At 39.1% G+C, this 24,570-nt stretch overlaps 1 protein-coding gene across 12 annotated transcripts in view; it reads right to left on the bottom strand.

Annotated features, from left to right (window-relative positions):
• Positions 1-24,570, bottom strand: part of KHDRBS2 (KH RNA binding domain containing, signal transduction associated 2) — a 363,971-nt gene that overhangs the window by 280,862 nt on the left and 58,539 nt on the right. For all 12 annotated transcript variants that reach the window (XR_009966189.1, XR_009966187.1, XR_009966191.1 and 9 more), the window contains exon 2: positions 11,517-11,644. Coding sequence is in view for 2 of the 12 variants with exons in the window: in XM_062626121.1 (XP_062482105.1) it covers positions 11,517-11,644 (128 nt within the window). In the remaining 10 variants the exon portion in view is untranslated. The remainder of the gene's footprint in view (positions 1-11,516; positions 11,645-24,570) is intronic.

The following is a 24,570-nucleotide window of genomic DNA, read 5'->3' as shown; positions in this document are numbered from 1 at the left end:
CACTTGCTGGTTTTCATTATAAGACACTGTGCTGGCTGAAAATCTCATTTCTTAAATAATTAATAAACTCCAGAGGCCATGAAACCAAGTAATGTAAAAGTGAAGTTGTATGTTAGTGGATCGAAATTTATATATTTTCACCATTCAAGTCTTAAAGAGAGTATCTGATATTTGACACACCTGTTATATACAGCTATAGTACCAGACTGAAATAGCCTGTTTTCTTTCTATTTTCCTAGTTATAAAAGTATGGTGTAGACAGTTATTCAGAAAATGAGACACAGCATACTAACTGAAGAAATATTTGTAATTTACTCATCCATGCTACAGACTGTATTTTTCAACAGATTTTACATTACTTGTGGTAGGAGAATAAACGTCTTGGTGCTACAGTTATTTATTTCCAGGTTGAAATTAACTGTTGAAGAGAATATGCTCATGATAAGCTTGAAAAGTAACTTAATGTGCATTATTTTAGGAAAGTAGTTTTGTGCAGATATTTTTGAAGCACAGCAGACTCCACAACATCACTTTTTTTTCCCTTTCCTTGCTTTAAAAGTCTTTATTCTAGAAAAAATCTATTTTATGCATCCAAAAAATACTCCCACTGCCTTCAGTAATACTAAATAGAGCATTTGAAGATCTAAAATATATACAAGTCTCTGCAATGCCACCAATGAATTCCTAATATGCCATTATTCTCAACCTGTTATACCAATACATAAGAACCTTTTTCTAATGTCACTTCAAACTGCTTCAAGAGAGATTTCATTTTGTTCACCCCACCCCCCAAAACAAACAAACTTTTTTTGTCATAAAGGTCTCCTGATTTGCTTCTTCAGCATACGACATAAATGCAGTCTTCATTTACAAACAGATGCCTACTATGTTACTATTTCTTCTCCTTAAGCATATATATTTTAAACATGATAAATTAGAAAAAACTTCCTGTAGGCTACTTATCCAAGCAGCAGTAAACATTGCTCCCACTGTAATCACTCCCTGTAAAAACAAAAAGCAGCAATGCACGATGCATGCAGAGAATATGATTATGGTCAGCTGGCAACAGAATCTCAGATTTACAGAAAAAGCTTCCTCTTGTTGCTCAGAGTACTTCAAAACTGCCCAGCCTTGTTCTCCTGTGAGAAATGGTGTCTATTTTTGGGATGCCATACCCAAGCCGTATCTGTCATGAACGTACCATGTACGGGATGAGATGCGTCTGTCAGAGCTATAAAAACAAAATTCAAGAGCGTAATGTAAAAGAACTGGGACATGGACACGTACCCATGACACTATACATTTTGCATTTTTGTATCTATCAAATTACACTGAACAGAACACTACTCTGTAAGATGAAGAAGCAGCAGTTGGGTCTCAAAATAACTTCCAGAATTTTATTATATACATCTTTTAGTTCATACATCTATGTCTGCTTACTACCCTTACAATAGCATCACACAGCAGTTAAACTACTACACTGGGGAAAAAAACAAAACAAACCAAACTTCCTGAAACTGCAGCTTGACTCTTAGCAACATTGAAGTCACTACTGCCAGAGTACTAAAGGATATTCCACATGACAGCTGAAGTTAACAGTGACTAACAGAAAAGACCAAGACCAAGTATGAGTGATGCTGGTGCACCACCACAGTAACTTGATTTAAGGATCTCTACAACCCTCCTAAGTCTGTTCCAAGCCTTCATTGCAGCAGCTGTAATACGGCTCATATGCCTTTCTTAAATGCATGAACTAGTCCTTTCTACACCCCATCAGTGCATCCCCATCATCCTAGATCAGTAAATCATTCTGCAAGCAAAACTGATTTTTGTTTTCTCACTGTCACAAGAAATAGCCGTATATATATATATATATATATACACACACACACACATATACATGCCTCTTTGGGGATAAGACAGGGGAGCTGACAGTGGCCCAGCCTTCTCGATACAAGGATATTTGGTTTTACAGTAAAAACGTAAGGGCATATTTCCTTTAGAAAAAACAATCTTTTGTCATAAAAGCTAGTGTTACATACAGTCTAGTGTGAATTCTTTTTGTTGGTACAGGATAGCACTAGATATGAATAAGCTAGTTTTCTTGGTGGTTCTGGCAACTATACTTGTCTGCTTTCTAGCCAAAGATGACAAACAGTGCTTTTAGAAAATCTATTTACATACGAACATTTAGCATGAAATCAGTCATGCTGGAAGAGCCTATTATTCTGTAAGTAAGCTTCTAGTCTAGGTAGCATTTTAACCCAAATCAACCAAGGTAAGTAGCTCAGTAAAAAAAACCAAAAACAAAACAAAGCAAAAAGTGCTCTTTACTGAGTACCTCCCTCTAAAATTGTACATCATACAGTCTGCAGACATGTGGGTTTGGGAGGATGCAGAGGACATAGCTGAGATGGAATCCTTTCTAGGAGGATCCCTTCTCCCCTTTTCGTTCCCTCTCTGACTAAAGGGGCTCGTTCCACTGTTGTTCCAGCACAACCTTCAGTCAAACTTGACAAGCATGAAAGGGCATTTGCAGAATCTTTCGCAGTTTCCAAAGTATTTTAAGGATTGATCACTTCAGTCAGTGATAAACTCAAAGGCAAACTGTTATCTCAAAAATTACTTCTGGATCACTTTCCCCCAAACATAATCATCTTACTCTGTGGAACCAGTTAATTCATCCCTTATGATCCCATTTGCAGTAAAAATTTCACATGCATAGATGCCTCATTAGCATTCATTTTCTTGGCTGACTAAATAGGCATTTTGAGATTACAGTACTCCTAATACATCAGAAATGGAAATTTTAAAATCATATATTATTTAAAAATAGTCTTGTTTCTTCACTGCACTGAGTATCTGCTATGGAAAGCGATTTGTTTGGCAGTCTTCTCTTGCCCGCTGTTACATGAAAGTAACCAAGCTTCTGCAACCACTTACATAACAAGGTTTTTCTTAAACTGGTATAACTGTTATTAGTTCCTGCCTCTATTCTGAATGTTACTTTTTGATAGTGGGAGAAAACAAAGATTTTTTTTTTTTTCCCTTTCTTGATTTCTTTGGATCATACACAGGGTCTCCATACAGACTAAAACCTTAGTAAAGTTATCCTGGACTAAATTAAAGGCATTTCTAAGTATGCAACAGCTAAGGGCACTTACACGAATTACCTTTAAATTCACTTATTATTGCTAACAATGAAGATACAAAAGCACTAAAGCTGACCTGAGCTACTCAGCCCACTGAAAAATCCCACTGCAGTCGGCAAACCCCTAGTGAACTCTGAACTACTGCCAATAGTTTACTAGAGTGAGACAAAGGGAAAACCTATCAAGAAAACCCAACAAGCTGATTTAAAGATGGTATGTTTTAAGGGGCTGCAGTCAAATACTATTTGAAGGTCTTCTATCTTTACAGTCTCTCTAGGCAACCTGTTCTGCAGCTTCACTGGCCACATGCTGATAAAGTTTCTTTTACCCGATCTGCACATTTCTTGTTTCAAGATATGTCTGCTGTCTCTTACCCTCCCATCACACACCACTGTGAAGAGTTTCCTCAACACCCTCCCCACAGAAACTAGGGAGGCTCTTCTTTCATCCCCTGCAGCCAACTCTTCTGACTTGTTCAGCCAGCTACCTCATGCTCTCTACACAAGTTAAGTGCTCGAGCCCCTGATGATCTTGGCAGCCTTCCACTGAACTCCAGTTTGTCTATGTCCTTCTTGTATTTGGAGAATTAAGACTGGACATAGGCATGCAGGTAATAATTTTATACTGGCAGCAGATGGACACATTGATTGCCTTACCATCATTCCTTTCCCAGCCTATGTATCCTTCATCTTGAATACAAAGAAAATGTTGGTCCTCCCACTTTTGAGCAGATGGTGTTAACTTGCTTACTAAGCGGATAAATTCAGCACTGTGGAACGCTGATGTGCACCTAGCTCTGGCCCTACAGATACAACTGGAATCTATGTACTTGTTTTGCAAGCTGGAGCCTAAAGCCTACCAAAACACATCCTTGAAGAGATGTGGAGTGTTTTGGTAACCACTTCCCAGGAAAAAAAAAACAACTAATTTTCTCTCTCCATAGAGGGAACTATCATGAGAGGATTTGTAGAGATTCCCTCTTCCCTACATTTCATCCCTCAGGTATAGCTAAGATAACACATTTTCTGCTCCCATTATCCTATAGAATCTTTTTTTTTTTTTTTTAAATCTTTTACAGAAGGGAACAGAAATTATCTAAAAAGTAGAAAGCTCTGTTTTCTACTTCCCCCCATCATCTCTTCCCTCTAACGATATTACAAACAACATGATGTTAAATGCTCTGAAAGTCATTTTACCTTTTTATGCAAGCATGATTTCTGCAATCTCCAAATATGTGACAAATGTAATTATGCCTGAAAGAAATAAACTACCTCTTCTCACAGAGGCTGGAAGAATACTTAACTGTTATCTGTACTAATGTTAAACTAATAACCGTGACACCACTCCTTTCTCTAGAATTGTTAGTGTCAGCACTTATATTATGTACCCCTCATTTGAGGGGTTTATAACTCTGTTCTACGTGAGTTAGCTACTCTCATGGGATTGCACAACATAGTAACGAAAGAAGAACAGAAAGGAATACAAGAGTTTTGGTGGCTTAGGAAATGAGAGACACAATCAATGTTCCCACTGACGAGTGGCTAGGATCTGCCTGCATTTGACACTGCTGCTATCAGATACCACTGCTCTCTTGCTGATCTTTCTACATGTCTCATTTCCTAGTTATGTTATGCTTTCCAGCCTGTCAACTCCTTGGAGCAAGACCAGTTTACATATTGAGCAAGTTGAGTATAAATGGTGTCTCCCACTCAGTTTTGGCCTTTGAGTGGTCTGCGATATGAAATGTTAAAATTATAACTAGTCTGAAAGCCTAGCTTGACATATGCAAGGCCTTACTGCATTCCACCAGAACAGCACAGAGTAAGTCGGTGTAAATCACAAAGTGACAATTTAGTGCCCATTTTTAATTTTAAGTATGAGTTAAATGAAGAAAACAGTAAACACTGCAGGCTGAACTATATATCTGCATGCATAAAGACACCCTGTGAAAAATCTTCAAAAAAAAAACCAAAATCATTTAGAGCAAAAGGGGGGGAAGAAGTCCTTTGATGTTGGGAATATTTTTTTGTGCTACTTTTTTTAATTATGTTGCCAATGTTTTAATTACATTGCTAAGGATTTCTACAGCTGTCAAGCTTAAATGAAAGAGAGAAGCAAATCTCTAAAACGTTATCTGGAATACATGTTATTCTCTGCAGTCAGGAACAATTTTATGAATCAATTTCTGAAGAGGTCTGAGCAAAATTTCTCAGCATGACAAAGAGGTTAAGTCATGTTGTGGGAGCTGATTTCAACAGCAGTGTTATGAAAACCAATAAATCATTAACAAAAATGGGGACCAATTAAAACCAGGTTACTTTCTGTACCCACTCAAGAGTTTGCAAGATTGGCACAGGCCCAGAAAACACTGGAGGCAGGGTTCATCTCTTGACAGAAAATGTAAGTGCCATGATGGATGAAAAGTCAGGTCCTAAATAAGTCAGAAAAGAAAAATGCGCGTGTGATGTTTTATTCATGTATTTTACTGAAAGTGCAGCTAAAGTATTTGTCTGAATTTTCCAAATACTTGCTGTCATTAAATGCAGGACAGAAGATATGTATGTATTTTGGGTTCTGGGTACAGCTGGAAATACTGAAAAACTGTACTGAATAGCAGAATCATGTAACTTGGAAGAAAATTTCAAATAAGCGAAATGAGGTTTTCAGGTGTGAGAGGCTTTGCTTTTTTCTCTTCAGTTGGAATACTGGAAGACACTGAGAAAAATGAAGATGACTGCTTTTGCACCTTTTCTCTGCTTAAGTATACACACACCTGATTATCAATATTCATAATTAGTTGGGTAGTTCACGCAGAAGTGATTTAAAGCAAATACATCTACAAACATCTATTTATTTGCAGCAAGGAAGTCAATAATACTGAAAAACTACACTTGAATTTTGAAATATTTCTGCTAGTGTATCTGAAATAAAATTAATTATCAGGATGGAAAATACAGATTAATAGGAAATTTGGTATGAAGCAGCAAAGAAATAGTATACAACTTAAAGATACTTTTTCTAATATCTGAGCTGTTTAATTAGGTCTTTCATCACTTCTATCACTTTCACTTGATCAATTTTATTGAAGTATTTTTCAAGAGATTTTTCTGAACTTTAAGTAAAAAAACACTTTATGTAAATTTTCTGTAATCATTTTCTGCATGTCAGTGGCTCCAGAAACCAGAGATTAAATACTATTAAATTCCATATTAAACACAGAACATAAACAAGTTTTTGCTGCTATTATTCCTGGTGTTGTGTGGATCAGAGATTGTGGGTGAGAATTACAGTTGAATATGAAAATTAAAATGGCCTTAATTAAAAAGGAAGTTTGAATACCCCCATAAATTTAGAAAATAAAAAGCGGTATTTTGTCACAAAGATGCATGTTCAGTTACTTCATCAAGACCTGACAGCAGTAGATGTAATTCAAGATATGTGAGAAAACATTCTTTATTTAGCCTACTATTCACAGCATCAGTTTAAGTGCAGCACACTTTATCAAAATTAATATTTTGTGCCTTCTATCAGTCCATCATTCAGACTTCTTTTCAAAAAATTCAGCTGAAAAACAGAACAGGCATAATATTTAGACTTAGTTTGGCATCAGTCTAAATTTAGAATATTTTCAAGTGTAAAGGCTTTTGTTGTCTTGCATGGGAAGCAAAAATACTGGTAAGATAGGTAAAATTCCCTGTAATGTAGTCAGTCACTTAGCTCTGTTTATTAGAAAGAGGAAAAGTAAAAAAAAAAAAAAACCAACAGTTCTTCTATTGCAAATACTTATTTCATACAAAATTTGTTTCAAATGCCCTGTAAGAACATTTTAGTGGAGAGATTCGCTCTGGGGTGTAATGTATACAAAAAAATATAGTACTTTGTTGTTCAAATCATCAATAATTTCTGTTTTAATATATCACAGAGATTAAAATAACCTTATGAGATTTTAGTTGAACAAATAAATTTCATTTCAAGTGCAGTGCCTCCAACCTGACATGTTATACACAACATAACCAGTTTTACAATGACTAAGAATGAGAAAGATGAATTCAGTCAAGTCATTCATCATTCAAGGAACCATCATGAGACAGGAAAACAAAGAATATCAAGAACCTGGAATTTAACTTCATTTACAGTATTCATCAACATTAAGTTTCTTCCCCAATAACACATTCTCTATAACAGTGTCAGCCTTTCAAAAGGTAAGGGGCTGGATTCTATCCTTTTTCTTTTTTTCCCCCAAAAATGTGGTACTTAAACATCCAGGAGGAAGCCAGCAGGAGTTAGGGAGCTCAGCTGCAGCCAAACTGTACTTCTGGATGAGACTGTTATTGCCTATCAGCTCACCCTTTGTGCAGGGAAGAGACTTTATTATACTGCATCCTCTGAAGACACAGTGCTTCACAGTTTGCAACTCTACATCATGGAAGACATAGAGAAGAATCAACCTGCTCTTCATCTCTTTCACCCCTACAAGGTCCTGGAAGTTAGCAGCACATGCTTCCAATATTTTATAATTTAATAGTTTTCATTATCTGACAAACCGGTAGAGGGGAAAAAAATGAAATATAAGCCTGTACTTAAACTGAGATTTTGTTTTAAAATTTTGTAACTTAATTATTCACTATAGCACCAAATTGTAATTAATTTCATTTACATAATACTTGCATAATTATTTATATTTAATATTTATATGATCACATCCTCTTTTATTTATAGAAAAATCTATATTCAATAATCATATAATTAGAAAAACATTAATCATCACCTTTTGCTCAGAAGGCATTGCACTGATTTCTGTCTCTCACTGAAAAATAGAGAGTTCATTATCTCCAGGTGTCATCACCTCCAACTTCAGTAACTGATTAACTTGGAAAAATTTCTTCCTTAATTAACTGCAGTTTGGTTTCATGGTTGGTTTTTTGTCTAGTTGGCTGTTTTGGTTGTTTGGTTTGTTTTTTTTTCCCAGAATGTGCAATTTCCATGTAACTGAAATTTGACAAAATTGGAAATTCTTTATCTTGAATGTAAACTGGCATGAAACTAAATAATTTACCACTTTGGCTCTAAATTTGTGTTATGTCAACTCCATTAGATTTAGACTGCTTTACCTGTTGACATATCAAAAGAAATACCCAAACTCAGATTTAACAAAATAAGAATTTAATTTCCAGAAAGAACATCTGGAAATAAATCACTGAATCTATATATTGAAAATTACTTGGATTCCTTCATCTTGAACAAATAGTGGGTTTGCAAGCTAAGGAGGTAATGGGTCAAACCAAAATAACTCTTTTTTGTAATTCATATGAGGAAAAAATGCTTACTGAAAATTCAAGGTTTCCTAGGGAAAAAAGATAAAATCATGACAATACCTGAAGGTGCAAGTGACGCTTGTTTTTGCGTTTTGACCCTAAGCCCATACAGCAGCTGACTCTCTGATAGTTAGGTATTACATGCAAACAACAAATTTGTCCACCAAGCCTCTAAATTATGGGTTCTGTTTTTCAACAAGATAACTTCAGACTTTATTTTTCTTCTTTCACAACCCACTCTTTTCCTGCATTTGATATACTTGAAATACAACATGTAACTGATAAATGGCAAAATCTTTATGAACAAGCCCTGGGTATTTTTATGCAAATTTCAAACTGAACAGGTACAAAAGCTAAAAAATAGAATAGTCTGTAACAAACAGTCTGAGTATTTCTGCTGGCTTACCTTGGGTGGAATTCACAGATAGATGAAAGCAGAAAAAAAAAAATAAAAATTAAATGGCACTATGGGAAAGGAGAAAGCATCACAAAGCACAAGACACAGCATCACTGTTTCAGAAGGAGTTCTAAGGACATTAAAAAGATCTCCTGCAGCTAGAGGAGTGTCTTTAAATGAGATGATGTTTTTACTTAGGCTGCCGAGATTTAAAATAATTAATCTCAGAAAACATCATTACTGAACTCTCAACTAACAGCCTTCCCTCTTTTTAGATCTCTGTTTTATAGAAGAGGAGAAGTCTATCTTTAACAGAGCTGGTAACATAAGACAGCTGTTGCTAATCACAGACTTTGATTTTATTTTCCTGTTGTCTGCACCAGCAATTTCAGAAATCAGACTACAGGCTTTTGAGTAGAGACTATTTTATAATACTTACTCTGCAACTTCAAGAGCTATTCAGACACGAGAAACCTTTAGCGTTCAGTTAATCTTGTTCAAAACATAAAATTCAGCTTCTGACTCTACAGTTATCATTGAAGGGATCTACCCTCAAGGCCATAATAAACAGGCCTCAGGTTCCTTTGGAGCAATTTGTGCTTCTACGTGTAATTAAAATAAGAGAAAATATATTTAAAGGATTAGTCTCATGCCTAAACAGAGAGTCTGTAAACCACATAAATTTTTTTTTTATTTAGCTGGTCAGAATTTTTTTTTCCATAATTTTATACTCTTTGACACTTTCTTCAGATTTACAGAACCCTGCTTACCCAAAACCGGCCAAAAAAAGCTTACAGCAAACAATCAATTAAAAATTTAAAATACAGATTTTTAAAAAAGAAATTCCTCTCAGGTGAAATCATACAGCAATTTTCTTACTTGTTTATAACTACAGGTCTGATCTACTGCTTTTATTACCATATTCTGCTAAATATATAAAATTAAGGGGGGGGATTGTTTAACCCAATTTCTACTTTTTCATTATTTATAAAACAATATGAAGCACCACTGTGTACTGATTTTGATTATCCTAATATACATAATTCATCAAGAAAAGAAAAGACACTAGACCACAGCAATTGGCAGTTTGATACAAATGGCGAATGCAGTCCTTGCAGGATGGTTACTAGATGGTGGCAGGAAACCTGCAGTTCTGGAAATAATTCCATGCCAAGCACAGAAAATACTGCTAGCAAATCAGCTACAGAAACTTTCCAAGAGTGTATTTTGCGTTACTGAATGAGTACTGCATTTCTACTGCACTGACTTTTTTTTTCCCCTTCACTGCTCAAAATCTGTAGAAATGCATTATATCTTTTATTACTCATTAATATAACAAGCTCATTAAAGTAAATGAAGGTTAATTTAATCGTATTCAGGCACTATATTGTATATATTATTGCATTTGTCTTTTAAATAGTTTGTCTTTCATTCTACTATCTTCATGAAATAGTATTCTGAATAATTACCACACTGATGTTATAAAGTTACAGCCCTATTACACTCTTATTAAGAGCTTCAAGTCACCTACAGCATTTACACAAAATACCGTAAATCTAGTCACAGAACCTCAGGCTATGCAGCAAGAAAGTTAATTCCTCATACCCCTGTGTGCATTTCTAGGTCTTCACCTAGATGGATGATTACATTACTTCAGTTTTATATTCACTAGTCAGGAGGTAAATGTCAGATGGAATCACTGAATCTCAGTTTTTTACACCTTTCATTTTGTTTGATAGGCTTTGCACCCATTGTAAGTTACTGCTCTTGATGAAAGTATAAAGCAAAAAGCTGAGGCCATTATCAAGGCTAATGGTGAACCAAATATCGCGATAATAAATCAGTAAGAAGAAAATACTCTGAAGATAAATTGAGATGTTTATATTTCAGTTTGAATACTAATCAAATAACTGTTTAGGTAAAATACAACACTGTACATTAAAAAAAAAAAAAAAAAGAAACACAAACCAAACCCAACATTTTTTGTCTTTCATGTAAAATAAAAACTTAAAACTTAAAAAAAGCCGCTGAATTTGGAGCTCTTCTGCAATAACAAAAAATGCTCTCTTTAATCACAGTATGTAGCAGTGACAAGAACAAAGTATGAAGAAATTATAAGGTGGAAAGATAAAATTTAAATTTTATACACAGGGACATACACTGTCAAAAGTCTTAGCTTGTAGTAATCTTGCTACTTTATTTTAAAACTTAATTCACCAGAGAAAATCCCTCAACTCCTGTACAAGGAAGATGTTGACTTTTCAGAGTTTTTGAAGCATTTTCTCTTTATTCTAGAATACTTTTTCAGTTAACTGGACTTTCATGTCCTAAAATGATGGTAGACGTGAAAAAAGCAACTGTGAGAAAACATTTCAACAGCTTGCCTAACCTAAAGACCAGCTACAAAACCTACTTGAAATAAAAAAAAAAAATTATCATTCACTTCAATGGCTTTTCTGAAAGGCCCTGAAACAGAAATCAGAACATGTAACAGGTAATAACAGGTAAATTCACAGAGCAGCTTCATTTCAAGTTTGTTTATTTTTAATATCATGAAGCCTGAATGCTAAGAGTCAACAGACTGGTTAAGCCTACGACTTTTATGGTTCTATTAGAAAGATTAAACTTGTGTTAAGACTGTATTTACAGTACCTTAGGATATTGTTTGACAGGGATCAGAACTCTTTCTGACAGCTTTATGTTTTTGTTGCTGATAACATCGAGATATTTCTTTTCTTCATCTTCCTTCTTGCCTTCAGAACCCTGAAATTTTTCAATTTCTGAAAAATATTAAAAGAGAGAAATCAGTGACAAGGTATTTGTCATTGCCAGAAACTTTAAACATACACATTATAATATAGACTGTGCTCTGCACACCTGTGCTGTTTGCACTCATGTGACATGCACTGTTGTCTTTGGTAAACCTGGACTGTCAACTCTGTCTCTCAGAACTGGTGACGGTCCACAGGTCATGCTCCTCAACTAATTCTTCTCCAGCTGAAACTGCAGGCAAATGATCTCAGTGGGAGCAGGACAAAATGAGACTTACAATTCCATTCATCTTTTAAAGTCTAAGACTTTTTAAAGACTTCACCTAAGACTTTTGAAGTGTTTTAAAGACTATTACATCATCACAGCTTCATACTCTTTTTGTAACTGTGACCTACCAGAATTAAGCTGGATTCCACTACAATGGCTAACAGTAAGTGAGGGTAGTAAAAAACTTAAGAATCATCTTGTCATTACTGAGTTTCCATTCAAATGCTTCTGAATTATTTAAAGGTTGTACAAAATAAGATAACAAATAAAGTTAATTCTTGCATAAAACAATTCTTCATTAAAGAAATGCAGTAAGTAGTCATTCTATATATAGTATTGATGGTATGCAAGACATTCAATGGAATTTACAAAAACAGCCTCAAAATATAGTCAACTTGAATAATTTGAGTTGTTTATTCCCTAAAGCTCTATAAGCAATGGAGTGTAACAAACAATTCAATTTATTACCTTGCAAAGAATATCTAATACAGTACATAAGAGCTTCCTGACAGTACAGGTACTACCGAAAAAGCTGCATTTGCAGCAGTATCATTACTGACAGCAAAGAAAATAGCAATGTTTATAATTAGTTAATTATAACTGAATTATAGCTGAAAAGGGACAGCTGTGGGTCTTAGAAACATATTTTTAAGGCCCAGAAAGCAAACATGGAGAAGAACAACACAGCAGCAGCAATATGTATCACATATACAGGTTTCTTTGACTTACAACAAGCATAAGGAAAAATGTACATAAGAGAACAGCCCGTATCATAATTTTTTCATAGATGTTTATGCTACCTATTCTAAATCAAATTATTTAAAGCTTTCACCAGCAGACACCTCTAGAATGCCACAAGCTCTTTTAAAACTTCTCAGAGAACACACCTAGAAGAACTCAAGATACACCCACATTCAGTGGAAGAGAGCAATGTGAAAAGCAGCAAACATCAATTAGGCACAAGCTTACAAAAGCAATATTCTGCAGTAAAATACTCACTTCGGCCATGTTTAATAGAGAGGAATTCCTTTTAAAAGAGCTCCAACACAATTATACAAAGGTTTGTGCTATGGGGGTGGCGAGGGGAGAGACAAATGTGAACAAAAGAGGGGAAAAGTGCTGCAAGTGCAGTAAGTACTGGAATGAAATGAAGGCATTTCTCAGGTGCATGGGGAACACTAGTGAGATAATTTTCGAAGGCAAGTAGGGAAAGTGTATTTATTTCTACACATACATTAAACTAGAATCATAGAATCATTTAATTTGGAACAGACCTTTAAGATCATCGAGTCATACTGTTAACCTAATCAGACATCATCTGGTCCAACCTCCCCTGCTGGAGCAGAGCTACCTATAGTGACAGTGGCCTGGGACCACAACCAGACAGCTTTCTAGCATCTTCAAGGTGGGAAACTCCACAAGCACCCTGGGCAACCTCTGCCAGTGCACAGTCACCCTGACAGTAAAAAAGGGTTTCACGATGTTCAAAATTGATCTTCAGCACTCACCAGACTTGTAGCTGTAAAATTCTGCAAATACTGTCAGCCTGTTTATGACTTTTGTAAATGGAATAGCTTCTTCTTCCTTCACTGACTTAGCGTAAAATGGAATAGCTGAGTGAGTAGCTCTTTACTTTTTCAAAACTACCTGCTTTACTCTTACAGTGCCAATAAAATGATGTTAATTACAGTTCACTTCAAAGTACTTGACACCGATTACAAAACTTCTGTCATGAATCTAGCTTTTCCATTAAAATTAGGCTTTCCACAGTAAAAGCATCTTTTTGCTATGCTCAGAGTCATGTCAAAACTCATCAAAAAATAATGTTCTCCTCGTCAGCCTGTCCAACCTACCAAAAAATGAAATCTACACATCCCTTTATGCTATACAGGAATTATATAAGCCCACCCTGCATCTTACTGCAGTGGGTTGACTCTGGCTGGACACCAGGTGCCCACAAAAGCCACTCTATCACTCATCTTCTCAGGTGGACAGGAGAGAGGAAATACAACAAAAAAAGCTCATGGGTTGAGATAAGGACAAGGAGAGATCACTCAGCAACTACCGTTATGGGCAAAGCACTCAACCTCTTCTTCCCAGGCTCAACTTTACTCCCAAATTCTCCACCTCCTCCCCCCCGGCAGCACAGGGGAATGGGGGTTGTAGTCAGTCATCACACATTGTCTCAGCTGGTCCTTCCTCACACTCTTCCCTTGCTCCAGTGTGCTGTCCCCCCCCATGTGAGACAGTCCTCCACAAGCTGATCCAACGTGTGTCCTCCCCATGGCTTCAGTTCTTCACAGACTGCTCTGGTGTGGGATCCTCCACAGGCTGCAGGTGGAGATCGGCTTCATCATGGACATCCATGGGCTGCCAGGGACAGCCTGCCTCACCATGGGCTGCATGGGAATCTCTGCTCTGTCACCTGGAGCACCTCCTGCCCTCCTTCTGCACTGCCCTTGGTGTCTGCAGGGCTGTTTCTGATACATACTCCCACTCCTCTCTCTGGCTGCAATTGCTCCTGTGTAGTAACTTTCTTACCCTTCTTAAACATGCTATCCCAGAGGCGCTACAACAGTCAGTGATGGGCCTGACCTTGGCCAGAGGCAGGTTCATTTTGCAGCCAGTCTTGTATTTTCATTTTGTTTGAGACTATGTGCAAGTTTTGGAACAGAAGTGATGTCTTTGCTCAAGTTAATGGATAACTATTTCAACTATGCTTTTCAGACATTACTAGTATGTGAAGTGTGAGACATCCTGTAGGACTTTTAACTGGTTTCACGCCAACATTTAACTCACTGCAGCCCTCATGCTTCTGTTTTGTTTGCTCGTTTTCATTGCAGTCACTTATAAATCCCCTGAAGGCAAGTGAGAAATAAATAAAAGGAAAAGAAAACGTAAAATGAAAAAGCGATGGTAGCCTCATGGATGAAAGACTCCCATTAGACAATCTGAATGTTCATGAGCATATACAAATATTCAAATCTTTCCACATCAGGCAACCTGGATGTGATTTGAGTCATCAAATCACAGAATGGTTGCGGTGGGAAGGGACTCTAGAGCTCATCTGGTCCAACCCCCCCTGCGGAAACATTTCTGCCATGGTAGCAGCAACACCAATGGCTTATTTTGTCTTTTATAATTAAAGGTCATTAAAAAGCTACACAGTTGCAATCCTGAATGCCTACAATGATGCTAAAATCACAAAATCCCCATGTTTGTTTTCAATCAGCAAACACACAAAATATACATGAAAGTTGACATCTGTCTAAGGTGTTTCAGTTTTAAATGAAACATCCTCAGAGGTTTCCAGTCACAAAAAGGACATCCAAACCCCTAAGGATAGGCAATTTAGAAGTAAAACCACTCAGCGTCTAATGAAAACTGGGAGGGGTCATTAGGACAGCACAGTCAGCCACAGGCTCTGAAAAATTAGCCAGCGGCTCACCTTATTCACCCAGAAACACATGCATCTGCTAACAACATTCCTCCACTACACATACACACACTCACCAGCTCACACAGCTCATTGGGATGATTCAGAGAGGATAATGGAGTAATTCCTATTACAACTGACACAGATAAAGCAATACCTCCACTAGTGATGAGCTTAACACCTGTAGGAAAACTGTGGGTCAAATCTACTATCTATGCCACCTGTTGTAGATAGGTATGGACTGAATTTGTCTACACATGCTCTGTGAGGAGAGGCTGAGGGAGCTGGACTTGTTTATTGTCAATAAGAGACAGCTTTGGGGAACCTAACAGCAGCTCCTCCATCCCTATGGGATGACAGGCTCTTCATAGCAGTGTGTAATGGGGATGAGAGACAACATGGTAAAGATAAAATAAGAAAGGTTTGCACTGGGTATAAGGAAAAATTTCCTCACCTTGAGGAAAGCCCAGCAGTGCTGCAGATGATATGCCATCTCCTCCTCCAGAGGCTTTCAAGACCCACTTGGATAAATCCCTGAATGACCCAGTCTGACCCCATAGCGGGCCCTGCTTTGAGAAGGACATTGGACTAGAGACCTCCTGAGGTCACTTCACATCTGAACTATCCCATGATCCTGTAAATGCAATACCTTTCAGACCTGTATTGTTTGTCAAATTTTCCTGAACTTCTCCAAAATACTTAAATGTTATTGCAGATACAGTTAGAAAAGGACATAGAAACAGCATGACTGCATAAGCCCCACGTCCTCAGGAAACCTTTTTAACAAAATGTAATAATTTAGGTATAAAAGAAGTAAAAGATACAAAGAACTGATTGACTAAAACCCAAAGAGAATTAACAAGAAAACAAAAATGAAAGTTTATTGCTGGCAGCTGTTGTATTGCTAGAACTACAACATGCAGTTCACTAAGTAGCTGAACTCAGTACAGTTCTCCCATCTTACCTCTTACCTTCAGAGCAGCTTAGATAGTATTATGAATATGCCATCAGTTAGATGAAAGGTAAACTTGAAAGTCGCGGATATATTTTTATTTAATCCTGTGTTTCTTTCTTCTGAGAAACAGAAGTGAAAGAAACTACTCAGAAGAAGAGGAAGTAGAGAGCATTAAGACTTATTCAGACCAGAAAAAAAAAAAAAGAAAGCAAAAAGCACCAAAAATATCAAGAGTGTATTTTTTTTTTTTTTTAACGTAACTCTAGGTGTCCTTGTATTAAACATCCTAGGAAACTGTGTTGCTATGTTGTGTAAGAACAAGAAAGCAGTTCTTTGTCAACAAAGCTTCCACTGTGTTAAACTCCATTCAAGAAGGCACTTTAAGACATGCTGAAGTGCTCTTCTGGATTAATCTGAAGAGAAAACATCAATGCTGTGCTACATAGTGCATGGTGCGGAACAGAAAAGTAAGGCTGAAAGATGAATCAATCAATGAAGTTGTAAGTAAGTCCCCCCAGGGAGATATTCATTACCTATCCCTGACTATCTGAAAGCTGATGATACTCTTGAAAGGGTGGCTCTGCCGAGCTGAAGCAACTTGCAGAAAGCAAGTTTTTCCATCTCTTCACAGCTTCTAGAAAGGAGGAAATATATTCTTTTTCTCTGTTCAGACCTAGAACTTACTAGTGATAAAACGTCTGTTACTCTGCCCTCAGAGCAAGAGAGAGATTAACAGCTGGCAATATTACTTAGCCTTTTTGTGTTTTTTCTGTACTGTGAAGTAGAACAGCTACAGAAGACTAACATCTGGAAGTAGAAAGTATTGAAAATTATGAAAAGATGCCACTTACTGAAGCGAAGAACCAGTATAAAATTTTGCTTGGAGTTGACTCTTCTCACTGACCTCTCGTTTTTACTGCTAGCAACGCCACTAATGAGCTAATAACTTCTGTTCACACAGTTATCAAAGTATCTGAAAGGAGTTTACAAACCTTCAAAACAGTAGTTTCCATTCAGGATGTGATTTCAGATCTCAAAGTCAACTGTACTTGAAAGTCTGACAGGAAAACTTAAGTTCACTGGGGAAAAGAGGATGAAACCCCAAGTAAATGTGAGGAATTGCTGAGAGGTGGAAGAGATTTTAGAGTGCCTTAGAACATGACCTTTGCTTCTCAATGTGCTTCTGTCAGCATATGGAAAATACTGGCTCTGTGTACACATACTCTGATACAAATTGAATAGTTACACATAAATACACTTGTTATTTATAACTGATAAAAAAGCATGAAAGAAGGAAACCAAAGACTCAGTGTTGGTATATATATATATATGTATATATATATATGATCATATTGATTGCATTTACCTGCCTACAATGACATTCTCTTTTAAACATTTATTGCTTCATGACAAAAGAGTTCATTTACAGAAAAGTTATCCAGGTGCTTATTAATACTATATAACTAACGTACACATTAAGTTTGTTTATGGCAAGTGTCAAGTTTAATGATGTTCAGGTATTTACGAAGCGTTACCAGGATTTCATAATTCCTGTCACAATGGAAGATTACTGATCTGCTTCCATTGAAGTACATTTTCATTTACCTTATTTCAGACTGAGAGCAACAACTACAAATAATACCTTTTGGATAAATTGGCATTTTAATTAAGGACTAAACTAGTGATATCCAACAGCAGAAAGGCATGTAAGCCTTCATTCACAAACCCAGTGGAGAGCATATATTTGCTCTCAGCCTCCACTTGGAAGTCTTTACAAACAGATCCCTACTCCAGAGGATGAGTGATGTACACTAAAAGATGATCAACCTCCCCATACTGCCTCTTCAGAGGAAAATGTCAGCAAAATCAAAAAATACTGCTGCTGTTATGCAGCAACATAAATTCACACACTTCTAAATGTACAGTGAAAACTGACGAAGCTGTAGTGGAGAAAACAAGCAAATTTAAGATATTTTACTAATCTACAGAGATTTTTATTGTATAGTCTCCTGTGACTTTTTCTGCAGAATTTTCAACAAATTTGACAGAACACACTCATGCCCCCACCACACTCATTAGTTTTTCCTCATCTGTGCTACTCTTCAAGTCATGTCTAAGCACTGACTGCTAAAATACTAGCTGCTGACATGACAGGGGGCATGCCAATGGTTGGGCCATTGTAGCACTCCTGTCCTAGTTTAATGGAACAGCCATAACGTAAGGATACAGAAACAGCCCAGTAATCATGTCAGAAGTAGGAACAAGTACAGACAGGTTTAGAAACTACATATTAGTTTTAGTTAACTGACACCAAGTGTTCTTGGCTACTATTTATTTATGCAGGAAAGAGCACTTGGCAACTGAGGCAAGATGAGGGCCATTCTTATGACTGAATATAAACCAAGTATCCACACACTATTCAACGAAGAGTAGGACATCCAAGTCCAGCCTGGAAATAGGAGTCTCTATGGCAAATTTAGAAAAGAAAATTTCAAGTAAGAGAACTTGTATTCATAGGAAAGAAAACACGTTAGCACCAGGTAATGTAATTTCATCACTGCAGATTGACACAAGGAAGCAGAACTCATCCTTAGAGGGGTATTACAACCTGATATTGCAGCAAACAAGATGCATGTTTTTCACAGGCTTATCAGCTTGCCTTGAGACTACTTGTTTGCATTGTAGAGGCCATAACAATACATTAAGAAGTACAGATGTCAAGGAGACTTGTTTCATTTCCTGTAAATATCCTTCAATTCCTCCAACTACTTTTCTATGAACCAATTTTAAAAGGTGAAGAAAACTTGTCTGAACCTGCCTGCAATCCACTTTGTCACTGCTGAACAGGCAAGTCTGTTACCTCGTCAGAGGGAAGACAGGGTACTGTTTTCAAATAATATGAGTACTGTGTATGCTCCTGGCATGTATATAGAAATCGATGATGCGAAGTCTCTTTTTCCTTTACTTCTTATTCAGTAAAAAAAAACAAACCCACAAAACCTTTGAGAGTTAAGATCCATGTCAGCAGCTGTACTAACCAGACAGTATGGATTCACATGCCAAGAATTCACGCATCACAAGCAAGCTCACTCACGAAGACTAGATTTTTTTTAGATAAAACTAAATCCAGAGTAAGCAGGAGTGCCGACAGTCAGAAAACTTGGCAAGAAACCCAAGAAGCGCCCAACAGCAATGAAACCTGTTTATGATGAATCTACACAGCTGCCAATTTGCTACAGTCTAATATTGAGTTTGAACCCTTGCTGAGCCCTTACACAAGTGGATATCCACAAACGATACTTGGGCATTATACTCCTAGCTCCAGCTGTCTGGAAGACCTCACACTGGCATAAAGTGGCCAAGTACTGCTTTTTCACCCTGTCAAAAAGAGGCATTTCTTGTTCTCAACTCCAAAGTGCTGCAGCTGTAACAGCAATGTCTCCTAAAACCAAATATATTCTCAGCTCCCAAGCACAGCTTTTCATCATTTAAAGTCAAATTCAAAGCAATAGCACCCATTTTCAAGGTACTTCCTAGCCTGAGTTCCAGGGTACATTAAAGCTTTAAAGTCTATGCCAGATCCTGGGAGAAGTCAGTTTACTCCTCAGGCACAGTGCAACTCACTATATTATCAGTTTTGAAAAGACTGGGCTTAGCTCTGTGGGAAACAACTTTTTTTTTTCCCAAGAGCCAGTCATTCCAGAAGTCTAAGGTCTTCTATGACTCTTTTCTAAATATCTGACCCCATGCATTGCTTTTACCTTGTTGTCATTACTACGGATATATGGTAAAAAGAGAATTACAAATTAATTTCAGTTTCCTTTAGGTTTGTGAACAGTATCTTTCATTACCTGTCCTTGTATGTGATATCCTTATTTCTTCTTCCTCCCAGATCTCTCAATTGCTTAGGTGGACAAGGAGACAGCAGATATTTTGACTGACTCAGGGTTTAGTTTAAGCATTCGTTTGCTGCCCTTCATAATGGATGTGGGTCTGAGCTACCATGCTCTCTCTACACACAGCTGCTATTTAGAGTATCTCCTCTAGACACAATGACCAGACTTCCTTCTTAACATGTTAGAACTTCACGTGTTTGGATTTTTACCCTTATATGGATGTAAGCTTGAAATTAGGCTTGTTAAAAAATTACATGGGGACAAAGAGCCCGGCAGACAAACAGACCACTTAACTGTACAAGTATTTCCTTGGAAATTTCTCCTTTAAATGACCATAAAAGACATTTCAATACTCTTGTTTTTCCCCTAGGACTTGAGAATACTAAATACCTTAAAAATGCGTAAGTACAGGTTGTATGAACGGGAGGGAATGTAAAAAAAATTATATTTGATCTAGGAGGCCATAGGCTGCCATTATGCATGCTCTTCATTACGTTTCTCAGGTAACAGGATATCTGTATTTACTGCTTAGTGAATAACATACAGCATCCAGGTAAGGCATTATGAAATCTATATGACTATTTGTATAGAACACGATAAAGAACTACAAAAGAACTCAGAAAATTAAGTAAACGGAGACATTAAATTTCAGCTGAAGAGCAATACTTTTCAGCCTATTTGTTTTCACCAATACAAATCCAGTGTATGCTCTCCTTTCTTTAGAAGCAATTCTTTCCTCCAGTAAAGGTAGCTGGCAGGTAAGCCTTTGATTGTAAGCGTGAGAAAGAACTGCCATGCTTAGAATTGTCAAGCTAATGAAAATGCTTGTTATAGCTCTGTGTATCTGGTAACATCTTTATTCCTTTCTGTCTCTTCCAGTTTATATGTCACCTTCCTGAATTACCTCACTATTACTGTTCATTAACAGACATACAAAGAAGTCATTCTGCTGAGATCTTTTTTTCCAGCACACTGACAAAACAGTAGTGAGGTCACTAAGGCTGGCCAGATTTGAGAACTGTCCTGCTTCACAGCAAACATCATGCCCAGATGAAAAAGCTCATGCTGCTGCAGCTTGCATATCATGAAATATTTAATAAACAGGGAAAATGCAATTCATAATGAAAATGTTAAAGGAAATCACTCAGTTTGCCTGCATCTTATGTCTCAGACTAACAAGCCTTTCATCTTGTTACACGTCTGCCATTGACAATCTCAGCAGCTGGTAAAAAGAAACATCTGTCAATCTGTTCCTCTTCTTAACGGTGCAAAAGACAAAGAATTTGAGCAAACTTGCACTGACTCAAGTATGCTGAAGAGTTTGTCAGTTGTCTTGATTAGCACCAGAAACGGCCTCTCAAGTTCAGAAAATGCCATGGGCTCATTCTCAAAAAAAAGAAGAAAATTTCCAGGAGCACACCATGTTGCAAGACTACCTGTTCCACTGCACTTAAGTGCTGAAAGAGCTGGCAAAGGGGCTTGCTAAGCCATTCTCCATCATCTATCAGCAGTTCAAATCTAGTGGTGTCGTGGTTTAAACCCAGTCAGGTAATTCGTTCGCTCATTTCACCCCCTTTCTTGCCCTCCCCCTGCTCCCGGAGGGACAGAGAGGAGAATCGAAAAGAATGCAACTCCCACGGGTTGAGATAAGAACAGTTTAGTAACTGAGGTATAACACAAATCACTACTGCTACCGCCAATGATAATAGTGATAAAGGAAATAACAAGGGAAGAGAATATAACACCTCAGCACCAGCCAACCGATAACTTGCCCCCCAGGCCCGACCAAGCACCGACCCATACCTCCTCCAACCCTGCAGTCTCCCAGCCCTTCCGGCTAACTCCCAGTTACCTCCTGGGCATGACGTGCTGTGGTATGGAATACCTCTTTGGTCAGTTTGGGTCAGGTGTCCTGTCTCTGCTTCCTCCTGGCTTCCCCTCCTCCCTGGCAGAGCATGAGCCTCACAGTCCTTGGCCAAACCAAAACATCGCTATCAGTTCTGTTCCCAGGCCGGAAGTCAAAACACTGCACTGCACCAGCTACCAAGAAGGAGAAACATGACTGCTACTGCTGAACCCAGGACATTATCCACCCCTTATTCCATACCATTCACGTTATGCTCAGATCCCACATTTTCAATATACCATCACTCTTATCTAAGTGCATGGACCAGTAGCTATAAAGCTGCTGAGTCCATCTGGTCCATGACGTCAGGCTCCATCTCTTGTAACAGTCTTCCAGAGCAGGAGAGACTGTGTGCAGTGTTCACACTCATGAATAACCTGGGCAATAGTGTCCATTGCTAACGCCACCCCTCGATCATGAGTCCATCTCTGTGTGGCATCTCTGCTCTGACGGCCTGAAGTGCCATGGGCCCACCAGGCTTAAAATAATTCACTGTCCCCTTCAGCAGTTTCTGCAGCTTGCTGCTGGGGACTCCATACAGCTGCCTTCCATCTCCAATGCTTCCAAAGCACTGGAGGGGCCCAGTGGACTAGATACTTGTCCATACTGTCCCACACACCCTGTCACTCATAACTGTCCAGCCTTGGGGAAAATCTCTTGGTCCCCCTGCATCGTCGTCTAACCCCAGACAAGACCCAAACCTGACTCTGCTTAACTTCTGAGATCAGACAAAATGGTTGTGGGTAGAACACAGTCTGTGTGTGTGCCAACATGCTGATCCCCATCACAATCAGCAGGCAGGTCCCAAGGATACCCAAAGGCCATTCAAAACCTTCAGAACTCTCAAACGATGCTGCTGTGCTTGTCACTGGGGCTGGTGTAGCTGCTGTACTTGTCACTGGGGCTGGTGTAGCTGCTGTGCTTGCCGGCTCTCCCACCGCCAGCTTCTCTTTTCCTGAGTCCAGCTCTTCCTCCTCTGCCTTGCTGGGAAATGCTGCGTGGTCTCCTGCATCCTCCTGGGGCTCGGCGGGCGGCTTCCGGGGAATGCTCTCGGCCGTCGGGGGGCTGGGCTCGGCCGCGAGGCTCGGCTCGGCCGCGGGGCTCGGCTCCTCCGCCGCCTTCTCCCGCTGCTCGGCAGCCGCCTCCTTCCGCTCCTCGACCGCCCCGACCTCCTCCACCGGCAGCCGTCCCCTCGCGGCCTCCGGCCTCGCTCCCGCCGCCGCTTGGTCCCCGGGGCCGCTCTCCCGGGCCGGTTCGGCTGCCGCCGGCTCCCGGGGCCGCTCCCCCTCGGCTCCCCGCAGCCTCACAAAGATGGAGGCGAGGGCGAGGGCCAGGACGGTGAAGAGCAGCCGGACGGCCAGGTACAAGTCCACGGCCACGTCCGTCCCGCCCTGCTGCTGGAGCCCGCCCGTATTACAAGCCATTGCCATAAAGCACAGTGAGACAAGAACCTTAGCCCAGGCCCCATACTTGATAAACACTAACACAGCGAATACCGGCTCTAAGTAAGTTACAACATTCTGAAGCTGTGAGATCAACAAGAACAACTCTGAGAGCCAATAAATCAGCATTGTGACGAGTGACTATTAATCCAGTCAGATCTGTCGTTAACCCTTCGTGCCCCACGTTGGGCGCCAAAAAGAACTGTCGTGGTTTAAACCCAGTCAGGTAATTCGTTTGCTCACTCCCCCCCCTTTCTTGCCCTCCCCCTGCTCTCGGAGGGACGGAGAGGAGAACTGAAAAGAATGCAACTCCCACGGGTTGAGATAAGAACAGTTTAGTAACTAAGGTATAACACAAATCACTACTGCTACCGCCAGTGATAATAATGATAAAGGAAATAACAAGGGAAGAGAATACAACACCTCAGCACCAGCCGACCGATAACTTGCCCCCCAAGCCCGACCAAGCTCTGACCGATACCTCCTCCAACCCTGCAGTCTCCCAGCCCTTCCGGCTAACTCCCAGTTACCTCCTGGGCATGACGTGCTGTGGTATGGAATACCTCTTTGGTCAGTTTGGGTCAGGTGTCCTGTCTCTGCTTCCTCCCGGCTTCCCCTCCTCCCTGGCAGAGCATGAGGCTCACAAAGTCCTTGGCCAAACCAAAACATCGCTATCAGTTCTGTTCCCAGGCCGAAAGTCAAAACACTGCACTGCACCAGCTACCAAGAAGGAGAAACATGACTGCTACTGCTGAACCCAGGACAAGTGGGCAGATCCCAGGGGACTAGAAGTTGGCCAACATGACACCTCTCTACTTAAAAGGGAGGGAAGGAAGGAAGGAAGGCCCTGGAAACTACAGGCCTGTCAGCCTGACCCCAGTACCAGGGAACGTCATGGAGCAGATAATCCTAAGCGAGATCATAAAGCACACGTGGGAGGAGGGATCAGGACCGGTCAGCATGGGTTCATGAAGGGCAGGTCCTGCTTGACCAGCCTGATGTATGATAAGGTGACCCACCTGGTTGATGTGG

Source organism: Pezoporus occidentalis, unplaced genomic scaffold, assembly GCF_034315485.1.
Source record: "Pezoporus occidentalis ecotype Australia unplaced genomic scaffold, CSIRO_AGI_Poc_V1 ctg29, whole genome shotgun sequence".
Lineage (NCBI taxonomy): Eukaryota > Metazoa > Chordata > Aves > Psittaciformes > Psittacidae > Pezoporus > Pezoporus occidentalis.
The sequence above is the reverse complement of the archived record's forward strand: the minus strand, read 5'-3'. Positions and strand labels throughout refer to the sequence as shown.